A 24334-nucleotide genomic window follows, 5' to 3' on the forward strand; every position below is an offset into this window, starting at 1 on the left:
CTCAGAAGAAAGGAACGTGCTTTGGGCTGCAGAGAAGCAGCCAATATCAGTACAAAGTGCTTAGCAGGCAGGACATGGGAAGGCAGGTATAAGGCACAGGGATGTGGACATCCAGGTCGATTTATTACACAAGAAATAAAATTCCCATTAAAAAAAAAAATCCACTTGTGGATGCTGGCGCTGGTTTTACAGGATGGGCCTCATGGTGACAAAACCGAAGTTGTAGGACTCGGGCAGGCCCTGGTGCCGCGTGCGGTTGAAGCGTCTCCAGCTGAAGACCGGGAGACCGCCCTGCACCGGGGGGCCATTGATGGCCGAGGCCGTGAACGCTGCAGCCAGGCGGAAATCCGACACCTGGAACAGAGGACAGGAACCGGGGCAAAAAGGAAGCGTGAGGCTTGGCACATCCCCATCCCAGCCAGCAGGAACAGCTCCGGGAGATTTCATTATAAGGTGAGGGAAGAGAGCAGAGGGAAACACACACAGGCAGCAATTCCTCCCCTGTGCAGAGGCACCTCCAGTCACACAGCAGCCAGTGCTGAAGGGCACCAGCAAACCACAAGCCCACACTTGCCCTTGCCAGGCTGAAAGAGCCAGAGCATCTGCCCTCAGGACAACCATCCCTGATTTTACGGGGCTGCAGCAGGTGGATGAGGGGTCTGCGCTAAGCTCTGCTGCATGTTGAGCACTTGGGCCATCCCCAGGGCATGTCAGGGCAATTCGGGAATGGAGAAGGGCAGCAGAATTAATATTGCTACCAAGGCTCTGCACTGCTCCTTCATGGTCTCCAAAGAGGTCCCAAGCCTCCTCCATCTTCCCAAACTCAGACACTAAATGTGTTGGTAGGGCTTATAACTAGAACAGGTTTGGCCTGTGCTCTGGGTCATTTCTTGCAATGCCCCTCTTAAGCCCCCCATTCCACCTCCAGCCCAGCCCATTCTCCTTGCCTCACTGTGCTGGCTAGGCACTGCAGCAGGCATTGACCACTCCCTTACCAGACCCCTCTACAAAGCCATTTTCTGCATTCCTCTTGTATTACCCAGCTCTGGGAATCTCCCACTGCTGTCCACTGCAACACACAGCTGGCTGGACACAGCAATGGAGATATTAAAATAGCCCCCCCCCAGTTCCACCCTAGCAACCAAACTCGTAATCCAGAAATGCAGCAAGCTGGACCCCACAGGATAAAACACTGAACAACTTTTCAGCACAGCTGCTTACTTGGGCACTGCTCTTCAGGTGAAAATATCATATCACCTGCCTAAAATAAATGCTGTTTTCTCCAGGACAGTGGGTCTAAGGATTTTCCCACATACCCCTAAAATGCAAAGTGATCTTCACCAAACTTTTGAGAAAGCAGTTTTGCAGAGAGGTGGAGCCCCAGAGTGGGGTAGCTTACTAGAGAGCCAGGCTTTTGTAAATGTAAACCTAAAGTGAGACTGCAACCCCTTTCCTGTGGGCTCTGGGAGGCACCCACAGAGTTCTAACGAACAGGAGGCTGAGGCTGTGCAACAGTCTCCTTCCCTGAGTGAGCTGAAGATTCATTTCCTGCTGTAAGGATTTGGAATTTAACTCCTGAACACCACAAGCTCCCATGGATTAAGTTGCTTCATACATCTCCCTCTGTATCTTGTGCCACTGTGCCAGGACTGATGTCAGGGACAGGAAATGAGACTCTGCAGAGAATTCCCACCTGAGGAGGTGCCCAAGCACTGGGACAGCATGAAAAGAGGGAACAGACATGCCTGGCCACGCTTGGCCCGGTGCAGGGAAGCATGCTACAGGTCTGACAGGAGCACAAACAGGCTGCAGCCAGCATTCAGCAAATATTGGAATTGAGGTAATTTACCTTGGTGTCATAGCAGCCTGCAGGCACTGGTATAGAAGGATTCAGGTCTTCCCGGCAGCAAATGGTGTTGCAAGGATTGTGTTCAGCATAAGGATCATGCTGATAGTCTGGGGTGAAAGATGGTGGGAAGAGCAGAAGAAAAGAAAAAAAGTTAGCCCCCTCACAGAAAGCCAATGCCAAGTACTGGAGCCACTAAAAACTGGGTAACTGCACTCTGTCACATTGCTTTTGTGCTTCTCCACAGGTACCAGCTACATGACATTAAGTAGACAAGCTCCTAATTCAAGAGCATACAGCTACTTCTGCAACCCAGGGGCACCACTGCCAACCTGTAACCACAAGTATCTGCAATACCACCTGATGAAACTGTACATGACAAAAGGTTGTAGAAGCTTTCTCAAAAGAGAAAAGCAGAAGAGAAAGGGAAGTGGCAGGTGGGGGGTGGGGAGGGAGGGAGGAAATGAGAGCCTTTGTTTTCCTGTTCTGGATTAAAGTAAGTGTAAAGAAGCAAAACCTTTGAACACCCACTGCAGTAACTGCAAGCCAGAAGGGGAAGGTGGTGAGCTCAGCATCTACGAGCATGCTGCTACTCAGAGCCCAGACAGGAATGACACCCCACCCTGGGAGAGGCCTCCCAAACCTCAAGTCCAGTAAGCAGCACGCTCCCTGTAATTGGGAATAAAAATATAGCATCTAAAGCTATCAGTACTCTGAGATGGGCTTAGCCAGAAGTTAATTAAGCTGGGTTTAATCGAGTTCAGGAGAGCCCTGTCAGGGAAAAACAACAGAGCATTACCTGCTGTCCTGGTTCAACCCCTGCTGGCAACTAAGTACCACACAACTGCTCATCCACATCCCTCCAAGCCCCACCCCTCATGGGATGGGGAGAAGAATTGGAAAAAGGTAAAAACCATGGGCTGAGATAACAACAATTTCAATAAGTGAATTGTTAATAATAAAAATTAAAAAGGAGAGGGAGGGCAAGAGAAAAAATCCTTAGAGAAAGAAGTGATTCACAATACAATTGCTCACCACCTGCTGACCAATGCAATGCCCTTCCCTGAGCAGGGATCAGCCCCTTCCAGCCAATTCCCACAGTTTACACAGTAAGTATGAGGTTCAATGGTATAGAATATCCCTTTGGCCACTTCAGGTCAGATGTACTGGCTTTGCCCTGCCAGCTTCTTGTGCATCTGCTTGCTGGAAGAGCATGGGAAACTGAAAAGTCCTTGACTCACCAACAACTAAAACATCGGAGTTTAAATAATAGAGCTATCAACATTATTCTCATACTAAATCCAAAACACACTACTGTATTAACCACTTAATTAAGAAAATTAACGCTATCCCACCTGCAAAAGACCATTTGCCTGAACATGGGAAAAGACCTCAAGTTTTACACTAAATTCTATGGTCTGATCACATCTAACTGTTGCTTAGGACTTAAGGCTTTCAAGATTGACAGGCTGTAGATGTATTAGGTGACAGCAGTCCATGAGGTCTCTTGGAGTCAGAAGCTTTCTGGAAAAGTCAAATAACAAGCCCAAGGGGCCTTGCTCTTGATAGGAAATTTTAGCCCAGTTTCCTACCTCCAAAGTAAGCTTGTGTTACCTTTTTGCTTTGTGTGTATTCTGCATTTAGGACAAAATAACTGATCTGTATGCGAGGCTGCAGCTTCCCACTATAATCCAAGAAATAAAAGTAACTCTGCTTATTAAGATCAGCTCCACAGCACACAAACAGGTGTCTTACTGTTGTATCTCATGATGTACTTCATGCTTTCCAAGTTGGTCACCTTTCCCTGGTCTCGACGGAAGATTTTGGCTCTTGGAGCAAGGTCATAGGAGAAATCCATGCCATACTTGACAACATACGATGCATACCCACTGAGATTGTAAATCTTTTCATGGAAAGGGATATTGTATGAAGGCCAGTAACCTGTCAGAGACAAACCCCAATCTGTTAATCACTTGGAAAAGCTGGATGCTCTTGCTTGTATCAGAAAAGAAAAGAATTAATTTTCCATTTTCTATTGCCTCACCAGCATGTCGAGGAACAACACAGAAAACTGGTTTGAATACAATAAGGAAACAGTCACTGGCATGACCAGGGCTGACTCCCAGCCTAACACCACTGGAGACTGCATACCCAGGCAACCCGCCCCCAGACTTCCATCCTCAGGACTCATCCTGCAAAACAGCTGAGATCAGACTTGCAGGAGCCTGAACACGCAGCATGGCCACAGCCCTCTGGCAGAGGTTTCCCTGCTGAACCTTAAAGGACTGCAAAATCATTTACTCTGGTTTTGCCCCCTTCCCATCTCACCAAAGCAGAACACACCATGCTGAGACGTCAGGGAGGGACTGACAGATACAAACACACGGAGACCACAGACACTCGGGGTGAACAGGAGGCAGGTCAGCACACACACGCTTTGTGCAGTGGGGGTTGCACATAGCCATAAAGAAAGATGGGGGATTGCTGCACATTTGGCAGTAGCTGCCTTTGAAGGTTAAGAAGTGATCAGCAGAGCAGAGCCTTGCTCTAACTTCCCCAAAAGCAATCCTGCACAAAACTGCCTGAAAGAAGACCGTTGTGGAAAGCTTTTGTAAAGAACCAGGAGATGTTCCAGGTCAGAATCTGGGTACAGGAAGTCCTAGAATATATAAAAATAGATAACTATACCTTAACATTTAATTTTTTCTATTGTTTAGGCAGCAAGTATATAACATGAGCTAGGTCCCAGAGTAGCACACTTTCAAGTTGTCTCCAAAGCACTAACATTCCCTTGTTGTTCATTCTCAAATCACACACATCAGGATTTGGCTTAGAGATTTACTATCTAGGCACTGGTAAATGCAGGCCTCTACATATTAAAATCAGCCCAGCATAGTGTGAAGAGTCTGGTGTAAGATGCTCAAAAAAATCAACTGGAACTCACTGGGAACAATACACACAAATACAAACTGAAGGATATGCAGACAGCATAAGCAGTGGAGCACTGTCTGAGTGGAGGCCTCACCAGCTTGGGTCCTGCCTAGGATAGGGAAGACAGGGTATTCCTGTCTGCTGGCATTTGCTTACGTGACCTAGAGCCTACCTGAAGGAAACAGGTTGTGTACAGGCTGTGTTGTAATACAGGCGTCCTCCAGAAATGAGCAACTTGCCAGCCTGTAACGACGCAGGCCCAAGGACATGGATACATCAGCTTCCAAACCAGTAAGGTTTAGCTGTGATTCAAAAAGGTGCTGCTGTCTCACACGAACACAGTGTGTACAGATGACCTCTTTCTCCCACCTGGAAAAACTTGTTAAAATTGCTAAAACAGAGAAAGCTATTAAAGTTCTCCTCTAGCAAGAGCTCTTCTGTGTCTCAGGCTCTGCCAGACTGCAAATCCCATGCAAAGAGTGCAGCAGACAACCTAAGCCAGGCTTTACTCAAGGGCTGCTATGAGCCAGTGAAACCTGGCAGGGTGCACAGTGACAAAAAACAAGTTAAGAGAGACTGTGAAGTTGAAAGGAAGGGATGACATGAAGACAGCAAAATGTCCCTGAAGCAAAATGCTTTCCTCCTCTGCACTTAAGAGAGCAAAAGGTATCAGCAACATGGAGAGACAGAGCAATAAGAATATTGCACATATGGCAGAAGACACTCAGATCCCAGGCTTTGCTCTGATGTGTTGATTTTGATATATTACTCATTCATCATCAAGAAAAATGAAGTGCAGCCTATTCCTGTGACCTACTCCTTCTCTTCAGACAGTGTTGCCCTCTCTCAGTTCCTCTAAAGGATTTCTGAGCTTTCTTTGTCAATATACAGAAAGCACCCAGACACCTTTGCCTGGAAAGGGCAATGCAAGAGATTCCTGGTATTGAGAACTCATCTGCACTGTCCTACAAAAACGACAGAAGCCATAAAGAAGAAAAATGTTTCCATTTTCAAACCTGCATAAGGAAATGCTTCATTTTTCCTCAGTACAAGGTTTACTAAAGCAATACCTGCTTTTGTTCACCTGAGATTTCAATTCTCATTCTCTTTTGTTTCTAGGTTTATGCTTCAAAGAGACTTAAAAAGCAGATGCTGGTGGCAAACTCACTCTGACCAAACTGGTGTGCCCAAAGTGCATTATCTTGGGACACCTGCTACATGGCAATGATGGAGCTTGCCAGGGTCAGCTATTCTACAAAGGCTTTAAGCCAGCATTACTCTTGAGAAAGATAAACCTCCTTCACCTGAGCTGCTTCAAGCACCTGGGAACAGGGCAGGGGCCTTGATGGGACTTGTCTGGTGTCCTGCATGGCATGGAGGAGTTCAGATCTGCTGCTTACAGCAGCTGAGGTCTCCAAAACAGCACTTTGGCAGGGCTTAGCTTACCCTGAGTGTTGAAGGCTGTCCTCCTAATGTTTAAATTCCCAGAGAATGACTGCTATGTTATCCAGTATGCACAAGGTACACTTAGATATCTGGGAAAAGACATACTGTAGGTATGAGGTGTAACTTCTGTAGGTAATTTGCAACTACTCATACATGCTGCCACCTTTGAGAACAGAGCAGCTGCAACATCTCAGAGGGAAGAAGTGGTCACTGTGTGCCCAAGCCCAGGAGTTGGGCTCAGTCCTGCAGAGAATGCCACACAGCTGCTCCAAAATCCTTGCTGAAAAGGAACTCAAGGTACCTGCCAAGCCTGGCCTCTCTGCACAGGTATAGCACTGCCATGCTGGGGCTGCAATGTTTCCAGTGCCAGAGCTAGAGGGTCTCTATCAGCTGCTTTGTCTGCATCCCACACACAACACAGCATTGAGAAGCCCAAGGCAAAGGAAGCCAAAAGAGACTGACAATGTGGCAATGCCTGGAATAAGCCAGAACTTTCCAAGAAGCTAGACACAAGGAAAAATTTCAAAGAGAACTAACCCCAGCTGCTAACATAGACAAATTTCCCATCATTTTGATGATGAGCAATTCATCAATTTATCCCCTCAGCATGTGATTAGGGGAAGGAGCACAAAGCACCAGATACACTTAAGGCTCAGGCTTTTTGTTGATGTTCTAAGTGTCTAGTAAACACTTGAAATTAAACCTGACAGTGAATGTTCTGCTTGACCAAGATTTTTGTTTGTTTTCCATCAAGTTCTTGCCAGTCTTGCTAGGGAATTAAAGAACCTTTTAAAAAGCAAATATTTATCAGAAAACAGATCCAGAAAAGTTCAGGAGATTAATTTAACAAAGAACTTCTTTGGTATTCAAAATTTCATCTTCTTGCAGGGTGACCGACTCAACAATCATTTTGAGTAGCCCACAGCATCACAGTTATTTAGTACTGCCCCAAACAGATCTCATATTTTCCCTCATTGGTCTCTACAACAGGGAAAAATAATACCAGAAAAAAGGCAAGGACGCAGACAAGCAAAGAGACAAAGTCTATTTTTCCCTCCTCTGCTTCTAGGAGACACAGATGTTTACTGCATTCCTGCCACAGCATACCAGATAAATGAATAGATTGCAATTCACCCAGATGCAGAGGGATGCTCACACAAAGCTGAGGGTTGCTCACACAAAGCTTCCTTACTTAAAACTCAGGACTAGTGTTCAACAAACCCCTCCCTGGTAAAAAACACAATTCTCAGTCGGCATAAAGAGATGGTTTTCCTAAGCCAGTAACTACTATAGGAACTATTACCTTTCCGGAGAACATTTGTTTGATCAGAATACTCCACAAGGGTTGGGATCTGCTCGACAATGTACAATGCACCATCATCGAGGCTCCTCTGCAGCTTGACCTTCTTCAGGTCTAGAACCATGTACTGATTGTTGTAGGTTCCTGGGTACGAGCACAGAGAGAGTTACATGTCCTGCCAAGGGAAGGAAACAAGCACAAGAGGTAGAGGGAACACATCTTTTTTCCTAAGATGCATATACAGGTGTACTTACCAGAGTTGCACTTGGAGAAGGTCTCTGCCCAAGTTTTGCCATCATTTGCCATCATGTTGGCAATGCGGACCCTCTGCCAAGCTAGCAAGGATTCAGGCACCACTTGCTTAATGAGGGTTTCATTATAAACACTGTTGGTAGTCTGCAACATTACCAAGCCGCTGCCCAGTATGTAAAAGTCATCCAGGGACACCAAAAAGCCTTAAAAAGCAGTAACACAAAACTTGTTATCTTTGTGAACCTTTGATATACTCATAAAACAAAACAGAGATAAGTGATGAGGATATGGATGAGTCCGTGCGTGTGTGTGTGAACTTAAACTGTACAAAGATTAAAGATGAGGTAGTAACTTCTGCAAGGGCTTTGGGCCCACCTGTCAACACAGTTTGAAATGAGAAACTGTCACGCTTTCAAGACACCTAATTCTTTGTCTAAAGCATTTGCTTTGTGTTTGTATGCCAAGCCTGGAAGCTTCTCCATAAGTCAACCTATGTCTTATGCTAAGGATGACATACCCTAAATGCCTGTGAAGTGTTTGTTTCTAACAAAGAAGTGAACTAAAAAAATATAAAAATGCAACAATGAAAACCAAAGCAAAGCACAAACTCCACAAAAACACTTTCATCAACCAGTATCAGTTTTAGATTTTTACTCTGTAAAGACAACATAAATTCATTTAATTAATTGAATTAATCCCCTTAATTAACTCCTTCTGTATTAAATCAAGCAGAAAAATCTTCCTTCTAGTTTAATCTTCTCCTAAGTATTCTTAAAAGCATCTCAAGACACGGGCATCTCTTAAATCATAAACCACATCCTGTATATGAGGAGAAGCTCTACCTACTCCTCTTCCTGACATGTTGTCACAGGGGTTTTTTATTCCTGCCAGCTCTGCAAAGTCAATACAGCGATGGATCTGTGGGCAGGATTCCCTTCCAGGTTACATGCCAACAGAAGTGCTAGGTCCAGTTGCAAACCCTTTGCCAAGAGGTGGCATACAGAGCTGCAAAGGTCAGCTATATGCCTTGGATAGTGTGGGGACTACTTGTAGAGCAGAAATAACTTGGCCTTTAGATTACTCAGCAGATACATGGCTGCCAGGCTGGGGAAGAAAGGTTGTTAAGCAATCTGGTCATGGGGAAGTCATACAGAGCCTAAACTCTTGTTAAGAAGTTTTTAATAGCATCCATCTTCAAAGAGTACAAAACGCTAAAATGCTGTGTTACACCAGAATAGTTGAGCTCCTCTATGAAATCTTCCACAGCAAACTTTATTAACACAAACTGCAAAGGTCACCAACCTACGACAGCAAGAGAGACAACCCAGCTTTGCCTCCTACTCCTGGGCTTTTATCAAAAGGCAGACCAACTTCAAGCAAAAGTAATCTTTAAGGGCTCTAGTTCAGCAAAATTTCTTTAAAGAAGCAAGTTCTCAAATTAGAACAGATCCAGGAACATACACTGTGTGGACATCTGTTCTCTAAAAAAATATCAGTATAGAATAGACTGAGCACTCTGGTATTACTCAATACATTATGCACATTATCAGCAGAGATCTCCCTCAAATAAGTAAGGAAATGCGAAACATCCTAAACTTGGCTCTGCCAGTCTATTTTATACAAGGACTTGGGATACTCTAGCAATAATCTGCTGCATAACAAGTCAAGTGGTGCTTGCCCAAACACAGGCAATAATTGAAATTTTTGAAACAATTGTGATGTGAATTGAGCATCAGTTCCTGCGGGTGACAATGCCAAGTGTCCTACTTCAAAACAAACAAAGTAATTTCTCTCTCCAATTTCAATCAACAGCTGAGATAGAACAGAAAAACTTGACTCAAAACAAGTGCTAACACAAGGAATGATGCTGAATTAACTGAAGGTTGAACTCTGTAATTCAAATAAACTGCAAAGCTCAGCTAAGCTGAAAAGAAGGAGATTTCCTTCTGGGTCTTAGTATTTACCAAGTTTTATCCTGAAATGTTTTATAACACAACATGCCCTCCATTATACACCATTACCAACTTAATAATTCCAAGATGGCATTTTGATTTAAGGCATAGGCAACTCTGAAACAAAGGGAAGCTAAAATACAAGCAACAGGTTACCCATGGTATAAAGACATCCAGAAAAATAAAACCTGGGTAGAGAAGTCTAGAGATATCAGCAGATGTTTGATGTCCTCTTGAGCCATTCTTCTAAGTATGTATGAGAATCTGTTGTAAATGAAGGTGTTATCTCACTGTATGCTTCTTCTATGTTTTTCCTGTAAAACCATCTCTGCAAACCCACTTCCCATTTTTGTTAGGAACACCCCATCAAATTTGTTTTATTTCATTGTTTTTTGGGGTTTTTTAACCCCTCCCTCCAGTGAACCTGACAACTCTACAGAGAAACAAGCAAAAGTACTTCTGATTGCATTTTCTGGATCTGATCCATTTAGATTCCATTTCCAAATGCCACTGGAAAACGAAAGTTTCCAGAACATGGAGTTGCACTCACCATGACATTAATCAGCCAAGCAAAGCATTTTTTGCAATCTGAGCCACAGTGTTCTCCAGAAAGTCAGCACATCAAAGAGCATGTGGGTGGCAGCACGTTCTGGGGTACTATTGTTCTGAAAGAGGTAGACTGCTGCTTTCTGAACCAGACAGCATCAGCTTTTTTGATGCTTTAAAAGGTCACTGTGCTCTTTCAAGTATAGCATGGGCCAGCTTTACAGGCTGGAAGTCAAAGCTATGAGGTGTAGCCCACCTCTCAGGACTGGGAGTAGCTCCTAGCTGAGATGCCCAATGCTCTAGTGTATAAACACATTTGAATATGGGAAAATAAAGGTATTCTCTGGATTAGCAGAGAATCAGCAGCTGCTTCTCATGTCAAGACTGAACACCCATCAGCTGCCTCCCTTCCACTTGCGCATCTCTCCTAGGCACTAAGAACAAGCACACACCACACCATAGCTCTGGTCTCATCTCCAAAGCTCACCACACCTTCCTTTGCTTCCCTCCAGGTTTTGAACACATGCTGGAGGAAGCAAGAAATGGTCTGGCAATACCTCATGAGCAAGGTACTCCTGAGAACAAAGGCTACCATCTTTTCCATGGTTTGTTCCTACCAGCTCTTCCTCACGCTGCGGGGAAGGATTATGCTGCATTAACACCAAATTGCTTCAAAGCAAGGGACACAAACTACCTCTCTCTCCTGCCTTAGCATGGATAGATAGATGGATAGATATAACATGTATAGTCAGCCATCAAGACAACTTGTGCCATCTTACTCGCACATCACCACCTAGCTCAACCCAGAAAGATCCCAATAATCGACCAGAGGAGGAAAGGGGGAAGTAAAAGTCTTCAACTGTTCTTCTTCAGCTGTTTTGTTTAAGCTGCTAAAATCAAATTAACATACTTTAAAAGACCATGTCTCAGCACAGAGAAGGTAGTTCACTATCCAAACCAGAGTGCTTAGTCAAAATGGCACATTCCTGCTCTTAAATGGAGTTCAAAAGAGCTCCATCCAAATGGATGAAAATCCTGGAAGCTGCAACCCCCCTGCTATCCAAAGAAAATAATAAATTTTATCAGTTAGTCTGGCTCATTTCTTTGAATGCCTCAATGGGCAGTGTAAAGAACTGACCAGACGTGAGGAGGGAAAGGGGCACAGAGGGAGGAGAAGTGCAGGTTCCTGTCTGATCCACCACTAGATACGTGGCACAAAACATAGAACCTACCTTGTCTCTATCACTTCCTTACTCCCTCACATGAGCACAGCTTCATTCAACATTTGTGAGGAACAGTAACATCCTCTGTACAATTTCAGTTCTCTCTGCTATGCATTGATTCACAAGCCACAGGAAGTACTCATGTCCAGAGCTTGAAGAAGACAATGAAGCTCAAGCTTCCAGTTCAGAGACATTCCTCCTTTCCAAAGGTTCACAGAACTGTCCTACGTGCAGCTCTGCAGACAAAGACTATGAGCAGAGTTCAAGTGAGAATTAAGGTGAGTTAGTGTGGAAATGAGCAGCAAGTAAAGAAATCATTCTGCAAAAACAGAGATTACAACTCCCATTAATTCCCACTTGACTGTGCCTCTTCAGGACTACTGCTGCTCTGAAAGGGAGAAAGCAGCAGAGAAGATATGCTGTTAACAATGGACATTTGAACTTGGTGGCAGAACACTGGTAACTGCTGGGGAAGCTGGGATGGACTCTACTCCTGCCTGTCCTCCTACCTGCTCACTCACAACATGAGCAAAGAAGTGCAAGGCCCTCCAGCTGCACCACAATGCACACCCTAACACAAATCATGGTTAGTCAATAGCCTCAGAACCTCTAAACTGAGTCACAGCTAATACTAATTTTTGCAATCTAGTAGCCTGTCTTTTGAAATTCAGTAAATAAAGAAATAATATGGATAATTTTATTCTGTGACCCCAGGAGAAATCATGGATTTGGCATATTCCTTCTCAGAAGACAAATGACCCCTTAACATTTTCTGACACACCTTTTGGACAGCAGCATAGTTTTACTCTATATCCTATCTTACTGGATGACAACTATCTTTGAATAACTCAGTTAAGTGTCACTGAAGGCCTAGAAGGGCACCAGTCTTTTAGTGCTCTCTGTTTCCTCCAGAAGTTAAAAGTTCTATGTCCATAGGATCATGTTACTATTCAGTTGAGATTACTATGATGTAGCTTTTCTTACTGGTTCTTATGTCTATCAGGACAGAGACTAAAAGCAGGAACATTTATGCAAGTAGACATTACAATTGTCAGGCTGAACCATGGCCAGGAGCTGCAGATTCCAGAGTCAGATGCTCTGAAAATATCTCTCATCATAACATGGAGCAGAGGAATTTGGCAGTTGCCTCCTTCCTACGTGATGTCCCTGGAGCATTACTAGGCCAGTGCTTACTCATGCCATGGAAAACTGCAGGTCTGTGAGCTACACCCACAGCTAATGCAATTTGCTGCAGTCAATGGACCATGCTTGTCTAGTGCTTGTGATAGCACCCTGTCATCAGTGAGCACCCTGTGCATGCCACAGGCCTCTCTTAACTTCACTGTAGCCATGGGAACTATGCTTTGCAACAGTTCTCACTCATCTTGTTGGTAGAAGTACACCTTCCCACACCACTATGTTAGAGTCCACATGGCAATAGCAGGCTTTAAAATCAGCCACCTCTGCAGACCTCAGCCCTCTCAGGGAAGCACAGTGGGATTTTGTATACCAATGAACAGACCTCCATTGTCGCCCTGATTTTTTAAGATTTTCTAAGTCTTCTGATGTTTACATTCTTGTAGCAAACTTTCTCATACACTTTCTGTAAATAACTTATTGTTTTGCATTCTTTTATGGAGGAGGAGAAATTCAATGGACTGTAAGTTTGTCCAGTGTCATTGGAGATGTGGCACTTTCACCCTCTAATCCACTGTCACTTCTGGAAAATTGTAAGTGTTGGAGTCAGAAAACAAACTTTCCCTTTTCTTCACCTTGAGAGCAGCAGTGTGTGCGCTTGTTTTGTTTCGTGTCCTATACTGACACCAACCATTTCAGCAAAGCAGTAGCTGATTTTCAGGTATCCTGCCACACACTATGCTTTGCCAGTCTCATAAAACCATAATATTTTTATTTCCTTATACAAAGAATCCACAAAAGGGGACAACTGAAATACATCACCACAGACATCCACTAAAAATAAAATAATAAATGCTCTGTGTGGCTGATCATGATCCCCAATTTTGAATCTGCAGCGCAATGCAACATACAACTGTTGCTAAACAGAGCCACATTCTTGTCAAGGGTAGTGCTATCATCAGTATTTCAGCTGAGAGATATGAGAGCCAGAATAACCTCATGAACATTCACGTGATGAACAGAGCTCAGAAACCTTTGCTTTCAACCAAATTACACAGACTCGGCAAAATTCCTTGCAACAAGCAAGTGAAATTCCTCTGAGGCAATCACAGATAATCCAAGCTCTTCAAAGGATGTGCACTCAAGAGACATTCAGGCTACCTCTACTCCCTTCCTCAGATAAAAAATCTCAGATGTCAGAAAATGCTGCATTCCTGAGGAGGCTCAGACCCTCACAGAAAAAGTCTTGTTTTCAATGTGAAATGAATGCAACTGCTTTTCAAAACATTGTCACAGTCACAGTCTCAGGAGACCCTGCCATGAAGAACCCTTACAGTAAAGCACCATTACTCAACAACGCACATTTGGAAATCATCAGCCAACAAAATTTCATGAGAATGACAGAGTCTGCTATAGTATTTACTTCATTTAAAATGTTTTATGAAGATTTTTGACTGTTTAGGTATTTTTGAACTTGAAATTTCACCTCTAAAACCTCATGCAATGTCAGCTCTAAGAGGGAGTTATAGTTTTGCTTTGGTTTTTCACGCTGTCATTTCTTGGTGCTGTTCTTGGTACTACCAAGAGCACATATTTTGCTCTTCAAACATTACTTGCTGGCAATTTCTAACATTTGGCCTAATCTTCCCAAAAGAATATTTTTCTAAATATTTTGGCTGGCTATATTACTAACACACCAAATAAGCATTAAAACATACTCTCCTCTGCAACAGCTTATAGAGAAGCTGGAAAAGGAAGATATGCGGGAAAGGGAAAAAAACCCAAAAAACAACAAAACAACTGAAGGCTCCTGAACCCAAGATCAAAGAAACTGATACACTTCCAAACAGCAAGTGTTTGATACTCAGTAATAATCCCATTACAGTAGGAGTCACGTCACAGTGGTAAACAGAAGCACTCAAAATTGTTGTTACCAAACATGCAAATGCTACAGGCATGGTGAGGAGTTCAGCACTTGAGATGACTGCAGACTACACAAGCAGAATTCAAAGCAGCATGTTTGTGCCAGAGGTAAAATATTTAACCAGTATTATTCAGAGCACTGAAGGTGATTAATCAACAACAAAAGACAATGACAACAATATCATGCTCAAGACAGAAAATTCAAGCTGGCATTTTGTCCTCTTGGTTGCTAAAAGTTCTAAGGTAGATTGAAGCCAGTGCTTCTTTTCACAGCCAAGACAGCTACAAGACAGTAAGGTGGTCCATGCTAAATTGAATATCTACATATTTTTTTACTTTACCTGGGTAACTACTGAATGAGACCCTGCCAGTGCTGGTGTATGGATCAACTATATTGAAGTTCCAATGCTTATATATTCTCAGTGTGGCTGCATAAGTAAACCAGCTGGAATGGGCAAAATATATATTCTCATATCCAGGTAGAACCTGGAAAACAGAAGCAGAAAGATTAATAATTTCAGACCTCATGATATTCTGCATGTTTTCTACTTGATAGAAACTGGGAGAACTACTTGTTTTAAGTAGCTTGATTAATTGCATTATTGAAGAAAGAGCAGATTCTTGTGCTTTTAGCTGTGCACTAAATGAATTTCTGAAACCTATAGAAACAATTCTTACCTATGTGTTGTTTTCAAAATAAAACATTGTGGGGTTATTTGGGATACCTGCATCACATGGTATAGGTTTTCCTCCAGTTTCATTTGGAATATTTCTATTCACACATTCAAATCACATCTTTTCAAATATATCTGACATCAATTTAAAACATGCTGTTGCTGTGAGAATTCCTCTGGCTCACTTTGAAGTGAAGTACAGAAGCAAATGCAAGTAAATTTCATTTGAAAAGGTAAATATATATGTTGATAGTACATATTTTCAAAATATGTCCCCGGTTCTACAATTTGTTGTTAGCTCAGAAACCTCTTACTGTAAGCAAATATTTTAGTTAATGTTTCTCAATTTAAGGTGAATATTATTGCTCTGCGATACATCGACTCTCTGGATGCTGATTAAATCTTCTTAACAATTTTAACTGAAAAATGTAATTGCCAACAGGATGCATCAGTCACTTATCTTAAAACTGTGGGGGTTTTTTCTGTCATCATTCCTACTGGAAAACCATTCAAAGGTATCACTATTAACAGAAAACATCACTTGCATCCATTTGTTTTTATGCTAGCACTATCCTTTAGTTTAAATAATCCTCTTCCTTTTTTTCCCTGCTTATTTGCCCAATGTATTTGTAGTCACTCACAACATCTCTTTTCAGACTTCACTTCTCTAGGTGAATGAGTTATTTCTCATTTAGTCTCCCCTCCCTGGTATTTCCTCGCTCCCTAGTAGTTCTAGCAGCTTTTCAACATCCATCTCTGTGGTTTTAGTTTGGTCTTTTCCCTCCCCTTGAACACAAGTGAGAAAAACTGGACTCAAAATCCTATAGAGGCACAAATGACAATTCCATATATGCATCTTGATCATTGACAGAAGTCTCTTTATGCCCATGCAACATGAACAGGGAAGACTCCAGAAATGCAGACTCATGACACTGCAAACCAACACAGTCACTGGAGACAAGGTTCTGGTGCTCACCTTGATCAGTGCAGAGCAGTGTCCCATGTCCCACTGGTATCTCCCATGGCCTCCTGAATCCACACTGCATTGTCTACCTCGTGCAGAATAATCAAACAATGCAGGAATAAGGTCCAACAGGTCTCCAACTGCATTCAGAAACTGGACATCAAAGTTGCTCAGTGGCTGAATAAAGGAGAAGATGACAAAAAACACTTTGAGACAGAAAAACATCAAGACAGCCTCAGTGGTCAGAATTTTTCTTTTGCTCCAGAAGGAAGCTCTCGTATGGTCTATGAAACGCCTACTGACAAGGCCCAGATGCTCACACTCACTATGGCACCAGGCACTGAGGAAGCTTTCAGGATCTGGCCCTTGTAGTGGCATTACCAATGCTACAATTTCTGAGGCAAAAAGGAAGATGTAACTGTAACTCAAGAAACCGGAGTGTGTGTTTGCAAGCAGCATGTCAATCAGTCTGTTACAATTTACTGAGATAAAATTTAATTTTTTTGTTTATCTAGATGTCTTTGAAGTGTCTTCAACTAATGGTCTTGGGAGCTCTCAGACTTCTATAAACACTGCAATTTAAGACATCCTCAGGACTGAGGAGGAAGAAACAAATGAGGGGAAAAACTATAATAAATACCAATCAAATAGCTGAATAAGGAAAGTCAGTCAAAAGGCACTCTGCTATGTGCTTTAGAAAACTCCTTATGGTTAGAGCTAGTCAGGGTTAACAGGGTTAACTACACACAGCTGGTTGTGCAACATGCTCTTTAGAACCTCCTCTTACTTTGCCTCTTCAAAAATAAGAGCTTAATAGTGGTTTAACCTCAACCTTCAAATACCGTGTTCTAAATCTTTCCTGTTCTTGCTTTCACCATGCCTTTTGTTAAGGCAAGGCTTAAGAAAAAAGTCAGAACACACATCGCTGTGGTGCTTGAATAGTAATTTTATAATGCCACATAATCATTTAGCACAGAAACACATTGCAATATAAATCACTGTTACTAAACCATATAGCTGACCTCTCTACAAACCCCAGTAAAGGGGGACAAGGAAAAATGAAATAGCATCAAATTAATTTACTTTTTATTCAGAATAAAAGTATTCTGAATATTTTTATATTGAATGTAATATATTAAATATAAAAATATTGAATTCTGAATTCTGTGTCATCCATCTCCTGCTTTGGCTGAAAGAATAATCAACAGGAAAACCAGAAACCATGTAAATTCCAGTCCATGCATCCCATAGGAAGGAATGAGACCTTCCCACAATGTTTACAGACAAGAGAAATAAGCCATTCTGACAATTAAAACCATTCATGGCAGAAAGCCCCAACAGCAGCTGTAGTTTTAGACAGAAATCCAAAGCAAACTTTCATGTGTTACATTACTTTAGTTCATCATGTTTTTGCTGTAAGGATCCAAACAAGGGAGCAACATCAAGAGATGTGTCTTTGGATGGTTTAAGCAACTTAGAGGTATGAATCAGTTACAAACCAGTCACAACTTCATTTCATTGGAATCCATGTAGAGAGACTTGGCACTGTTTAAGCACCATTTTCCCCTATCCAGCTGCACTGAAAACTCACCACACAATAAGAAAAGGCCATTTTCCAATGTCTGATTCACACAGGCATCACTGTACAGTACCACCAGGAAGGGAGCAAACTGGCTTGCATGAGATTGCTCCAGCAATCAAGATATTTTAATTGTACTTGACACCATTTGCTACCACTCCATTTTCTCCTTCATAAAACCTGCATTCACTGTAATATCTAGAGGTAGCTATATTGATACTGCTACAGCAATGGTCAGAATTGCCCGCGTATTTTTAAAAAGTTTCACGTTTCTGTGCTTTCTTACCATCACTCCAAATTAAAACTTCTGTAACTATTAGGAAGTCCATTCAAATTAGAACAAAAGTGCCAAGCAATGAAGCTTTCAGAACAATAGGCACAGAAAGCAGGAGGAAAGACCACTCAAAGCACAGGTTAAGCAAATTCCTAAGGCACTGGGTGAGATTAGGCTGCCAGCTGCCATAGCCAACCAAAATATCAGAGATGCAAAAGAAGACTAGGCTGTTAAGCACCCTCCAGAGTTCTGTTTTCAACTCCCTTTTGAGGGTCAAGCAAATTTTATTCTAGTTTATTTCCAAAAATTCATTACTCTCCTTGAATAAACCTGGTTTTGTGTTTAAGACTGTCTGATGTGACGTCACATCAGCACTGTGCTCCTCTGGAGCCTCAGTAAAACAACGCATTCAAACAGAAGACACAAGAACCTGCACTGCAGGCCCAATCAGGAGTGGTCTTAAGCATCTGCCACAACACAGCTGAGAGTGCCAGTTTTGGAAAAACGACAGCTGATTTCCAGGATATATGAAGAAATCTTCTCTATGATAAGTTAATCAGTGTTCACTAGCAAGAATTAAACCGAAAAAACTGCATCATAACAATGCATAATATAGGGCATATTAAAATTTTTTGTAATCACTTTTTCCCATCTCACTCAGCAATGTCAGAAAAACTCCTTATAAACATTATTTAGATTCTGAAGAAGAATTAATGAACTAAACTGACAAGCAGAGAGGTGGTAAAGCCACATCAAAAGTCCTTTTGCTAGAATGTCTGTCTCCTCTAGGGTGCTGTCCTGAACAGCAAAACAAAAAATCAATTTGTTTGCCAATCCAAGAAAGGCAGAAATAAACTTACAAAGGGCAGCAGAAAGGAGAGAACCAGCCCTAAAGGCTTGTTTACATGGGACATTAAAATAGGCAAGTTATTCTGTAACAATTGTTTTCCAGTAACTTGTCCAAGCCTGAGCACTCTGAGTGGAAAATAAGGAAGCATAAATAGAGATCTATCCTGGAGTCATTCTAGTATTTAAAACTCTGACACCTCCTCATTCAAGAGTAATATCCCTGCGTAGACAAGCCCAAGATTAATCACAGTGTTGGAAGAGCATTAGGCAGATGAAAAGGCTTTATGTTCTTTCAGTGCCCCTCCCTCAGAAATTGTCTTGACAAAAGGGCTGGGTTTGTTTACTGGATATAAAATGTTGCTAAACCAGATGGAATAATGTAACATTTTAACATAAAAATGTATTCAAATTTTGACATCACTCTTAATGATACCTGTAAATATCAAATTCAAAATACAGAAGTTTACAATGTACATTGCCTTCATGCAGGTCTTAATGGAAGAATCTACCTAAAATAGTCCTCAGGACTCCAGGCAACAAAAACCCAAAGTTTAGAACAAAACAATACAAAGCATTTCCTTCAGAAAGAATAAAAAAATATATATACTAGTGCTACTACCAAATCATTCAAAGCCCAGATTTTCTTTCTGCAGTAAGGCTCAGTTACTTGTGGCAGACACAATGGTTCTACAATATTCAAATAAAGCAATCTGAATTTTAGGGGAGAGCAGAAAAACAGAACATTTCAGAATTACTTATGTGCACATAACCCAGCTCTCACTTAAGAAGTATCTGGCTCTGGTTTCAAACTACCATGCATAGTACCAGAAAACAGAATTAAAAAATTAAAAGCAGATTAGTTATGAAACAGCTTATTTTCATTCTCCTGAAAAGGAAATAGTTCTATAAAACTCTGCCCAATGCCCAGTGTTACAATTCACAGACTTCATATACACAGCTGCTTTTCTTCATCCCCTTTATCTCTTTTAGCCTATCCATGTCAACCAAACACCTTCTCAGGGTTCAGGAGACCATCCTGTCTATGTATGATCAGTCATGGTGCAGGGAAACATAAGAACCTTGAAACTATCTCCTCTTCCCCTTCTCTTTCTCGTATTTTGGGAGTTAAGGGGAAAACCTTCCTAGCCTTTCTTCTACAGCATTTACTCTTATTTTAAGCTTAAGACAGTGGGAATAATTCTCATCTACATATACAGAATAATATGTTGAATTTAGAAGTACAATAGCTTTCCCAACAGCAAATAGAACATCAGAACATCAGGCAACAAAATACAGACTGTCACATGTTGAGTTTTGGCTTGGTTTGTTTGGGGTTTAGGGGGTTTCTTTTGTTTTGAGTGTGGGTAAAAAAAAAGGAAAATATAAATGCCCCAATTCATACAAGAGGTATTTTTTAATATTTCTGATGTTCATTACCACCATGAATTCAAACTATTGAACTACTAGACATCAAAAGATAGACTTGTTCCTGATGATGATAATCCAAAGACAATAAACACATGGAAAGGATTGTTTTATTAATGAAACAAAATAGTATCTACTAAAGGAAAGAGTTAAGAAGAGACTTCCAAAGCACTGAGGAAAATGTGCTATAGGAATCAGATTTGCTTTTAAAAACATGCAGAATTTGTTACAGAGACTTTCAGTATGAAATTTCTTTGATTGTTTTATTTTGTAAATTGAGTAACAAAAAAGTATTCGTTACTGGAGTTGCTGTCCAAAAAAAAACCAAAACCGAATCAATTGGGTTAATAGAACTAAAGTACAATACTTAAGAAAAAAAGTAATCTACTAGGCAAATTTATTTGCACTTTGGATGGTAGATTTCTTTAATCACAAGGGATAAGAGAGATACTGGTGGTGTTTTTGCTTGTTTGGTTGATTTGTGAGTTTAGTTGGGACTTTTAAATGCCAACAGTTTACAGAAGCCGAGCTGATTCTCAGATAAATGGATGTGCCAAATCTAGAATACCAGCCAGAAGCTTTGCAGCTGCACCTGTTTTTATTGCCCATGTAAGCTCACAGCAACAGCCTTCAAGGTCTGTTTCCTGAAGGACATCCCAACAGCAATAAATATGCACACACAGTGGTAGCCTAATCTCTCCAAAGTACTTGAAAAGTATCATGGTGTCCAACAAAATGAACTCCGTGTACTTTTACAGAACATTTTACAGAATTTCAGGTATCATTCTGATGCCAAGAAAACCTAAGGACCTGGCTGCAAGAGCAGCTGTCCAAAATGTACTCAAAGACAAGGACTGATGTTAACTTAGTGGCTGTGGCAAAGAGAGGAAACAGCAGCACCATTTCAATTAAGAAATACATACACAGTGAACATTTTTGCTTTGAATAATAGTATATGCATCTTAACATGGGTGATAATGTCCAAAGCTAAAATTGTGCCTGGCAAGGAAAAGAGTCAAAATAAATCCCATCAATTGCTGCAAGTACGTCCAGGAAAAGAAAAAATATTTCATGCATATAATTCAAGAATGGAGGACACATATATTTCAGCCTGAAACACACATCTGAACTTTCACCAAATGCACTATTCTTATATAGACATGCTAGTGAGATCTCTAAAGAGAGGATAAAAATTATTCAAACACTTCAGAGGTCAGTGCTTTTTAGTGCATAGTTAAATAAGCAAGCATCAGGGAACATACTTTGCAGGCAGGACATGCCTATCACAAAGAAGTAACTCAGACACAAACCAGCACTTTTCCCTTCTCCTCACATGAATCTAAAAGATTCTAAAGCAGCAAAAAAGCCAAAAACCTGATGAGCTTGACAGGGCTCTTCATATACAGGAGTTACGAAAGGATATTAATGTGTTCTTTTCCTAGAAAGTCAAGGTTTCTAGTGTTTTCCCCTAGAAACTCGGGTCCCTCAGGATGGATTATTATTACAAACATCTTTTTTTTTCCCAGTTTGAGCTGGCTCCCCATCCATGAAAGCCCCAGATTGACTTCTATGCAAGAAAGATGTACATTTTACTAAAATGCAATTGTTTACAATTCAGAACTCCCAACTTGTCAAAATTCTTGGTATGGTTAATCTAGGTAAGAAGGTCAACTACATCTACTCAAGTCCTTCTTCTCACACTGAAAAACCTATTAGATATTAGACTTTAGGACAGCATTATAATTGCCATATCTCTATTGGAGTTAAAGAAGTTCTGCTATTACATACAAGCTGATGATCTGGAATTCAATTCCAATTGAAATTAAAGAAAAACAAATAATGAAAAAACACCAAAAAAACCCAACTAAACCACCACCCAACAAAACCCCAAAATCTATCCCATCTGACCTACCACAACACAGACCACATCTTTTGTGACTGTATATTTTTGAGACTTAAAAGACAGAAAAGAAGAAGTCATTTAGTAAAGTAAAACATACTCCAGGATAGAAAGGTTTTTAGGATTTGAAATCTAATGCTTGGAAAAAAGAATGAAAGTTTAATTCATGCTGTTGCAGGTATACCTAAAGGGTCATCTGCTTAATAACAATTGTAAAATGACAGCAACAAGCACTTTAGAAGTGTCAGTCCTTCAAGCATTCACATAGATACAAAAGCCACCCCCAACTTAATCACCACATGAGTGCTCAGGGTTCCAAGCCCCTTGTGAAGAATCCGTGGTTACATCAGCCAAGGACTCAGTCACATTATCTACACTGAATAGCCACTAAAGATTTTGCAGAATTACATGCAGAATACATACTTGCCACTAAGTAGCCTATTTCTGATTTTTATTTTTAAGAAGTGGATCCCCTTCTCCCATGTTTGTCCACTGACATCCCAGCCCCAGCTACTAAAAAAGACGTGCAGTAGTCTTACTGTTAGTTTATGTAGTTTAGCCCACTCGAGGGCTCCCATGTACAGACCATCCAACTGTGCAACAATATAGCCAGCATGTCTCCAAAATGGGTCATCCTTATTATTTCTGATTTGTTGTCTTGTCCATTGATCTTGCTTCCTGCAGAGGAACAAACAGGTTGGAGTTTTCTTGGGTTGTTTTAGAGTATAATTGATAATGCAGGGAAGGGACAAATACATTATAACCCAGATGGTCCAGTCTTACTCGAGATCTGAGGCAAATCACACTTTGGAAATCCTGCAGATATAAGCATTATATCCTCCAAGTGTAAATGTTCAGACTTAAGCAAAATACCCTACAATCATGTGCCTCTACCAGATTTTAGTGTCAAAAAAGGAATTGAACTTCATGTTTGTGGAGGATTTTGCTATAGCAGATTCAGTCAGTAAATGGAAACAAGTGCTTGATAGGTTGGATGAAACATTCCCTTTTAAATGTCTATTTAAGAATAAAAATAGACTGATATTTGAAGAGCCTCCTTCTCTCCCCTGGGTTCAAGTGCAGTGAAGGCTTTCTGCTGGTGGTGCCCAAACATTGCCTGAGAACCATGTCTTTGCTCCTCTGAGTAACAGGTGGGAGGCCAAACAACTGTACCCTGTGCCAGATCCAGTCAAGAGCCAAATCACCCAGGTTTAGGGCATGAGGCAACACAAGCTGAACAGACCCTAGGGCAAGAGCCATCAACATTGGAAGGACCTCCCAGAATTCTCTCTTTTGCTGTGCAAAAAGAGCCACAAAAGAACCACAGGAAATGAGAATCAGATGCTAGCCTCTTCCATCCTCCTGTATCTATCCATCCAGCACTATGTAAAGTAGCCAATTGAGAGGACAAACCTGTAAAGGAAGCAAACTCTTCCAGCAGCATATGGTGAGAAAACCAACCAGAGTTAGTTTTCTAGAAACATCACAATACAAGAAGTATGTCCAAGGAAAGAGGGATATGGTCAGAGCATTTAGGGCTAAGGACTTCCAAGACAACACAGCAATCCATATTACAAAACTGCTATAAAAGAAAAGCAGTGATGCAGGAGTTGAGGAAAAAGGCAATAGAAAAGCAATACAAGGCCACCTAGTATTGCCCCCATTCATCCAACAATGCATCTTGGAGAATACAGCTGCTTTGCTGTGTCATTCTAGGGAAAAAACCACATATACACTGATACAGCAGCTATCCCATTTTTCTCATAAGGAGGAGCACAGCAATGCTGAAAAATGATAGCAAGGGAGCACTAAGATTCTTTGTTCTATGTTCTGGATGAGCTGAAACTAATTAACTTCATATATGCACACCAATAACAGTCAGATATTCAACTCCTTATGGAAAGGGCAAGACAAGGCAAATATGGAAAAAATTAGTCCCCAAAAGTGACCATTTCACACAAGTATTTGTAATGGAATAAAACACAAGCCTAATGAGATTAAAATAATTGGTAATCACAGCTGAGTTTCCCAGCACCTGGCCTGGCTCTTCTCCTATTGTAGTTTCCCCACCAGTGTAGCTGCATTATTCGAGCAGCTACACTTTTTTTTTTAC

At 41.4% G+C, this 24334-nt stretch overlaps 1 protein-coding gene across 1 annotated transcript in view; it reads right to left on the reverse strand.

Annotated features, from left to right (window-relative positions):
- Positions 1-104: 104 nt before the first annotated feature.
- Positions 105-24334, reverse strand: part of PLBD1 (phospholipase B domain containing 1) — a 38136-nt gene continuing 13906 nt past the window's right edge. Inside the window, exons 4-11 of the mRNA XM_064702250.1 lie at positions 22761-22899; positions 16207-16371; positions 14898-15042; positions 7778-7978; positions 7527-7667; positions 3602-3787; positions 1850-1956; positions 105-354 (exon numbers count right to left, since the gene is read on the reverse strand). Coding sequence (XP_064558320.1) covers positions 187-354; positions 1850-1956; positions 3602-3787; positions 7527-7667; positions 7778-7978; positions 14898-15042; positions 16207-16371; positions 22761-22899 — 1252 coding nt within the window. The 3' untranslated portion in view covers positions 105-186. The remainder of the gene's footprint in view (positions 355-1849; positions 1957-3601; positions 3788-7526; positions 7668-7777; positions 7979-14897; positions 15043-16206; positions 16372-22760; positions 22900-24334) is intronic.

Source organism: Zonotrichia leucophrys, chromosome 1A, assembly GCF_028769735.1.
Source record: "Zonotrichia leucophrys gambelii isolate GWCS_2022_RI chromosome 1A, RI_Zleu_2.0, whole genome shotgun sequence".
NCBI classification, from domain to species: Eukaryota; Metazoa; Chordata; class Aves; order Passeriformes; family Passerellidae; genus Zonotrichia; species Zonotrichia leucophrys.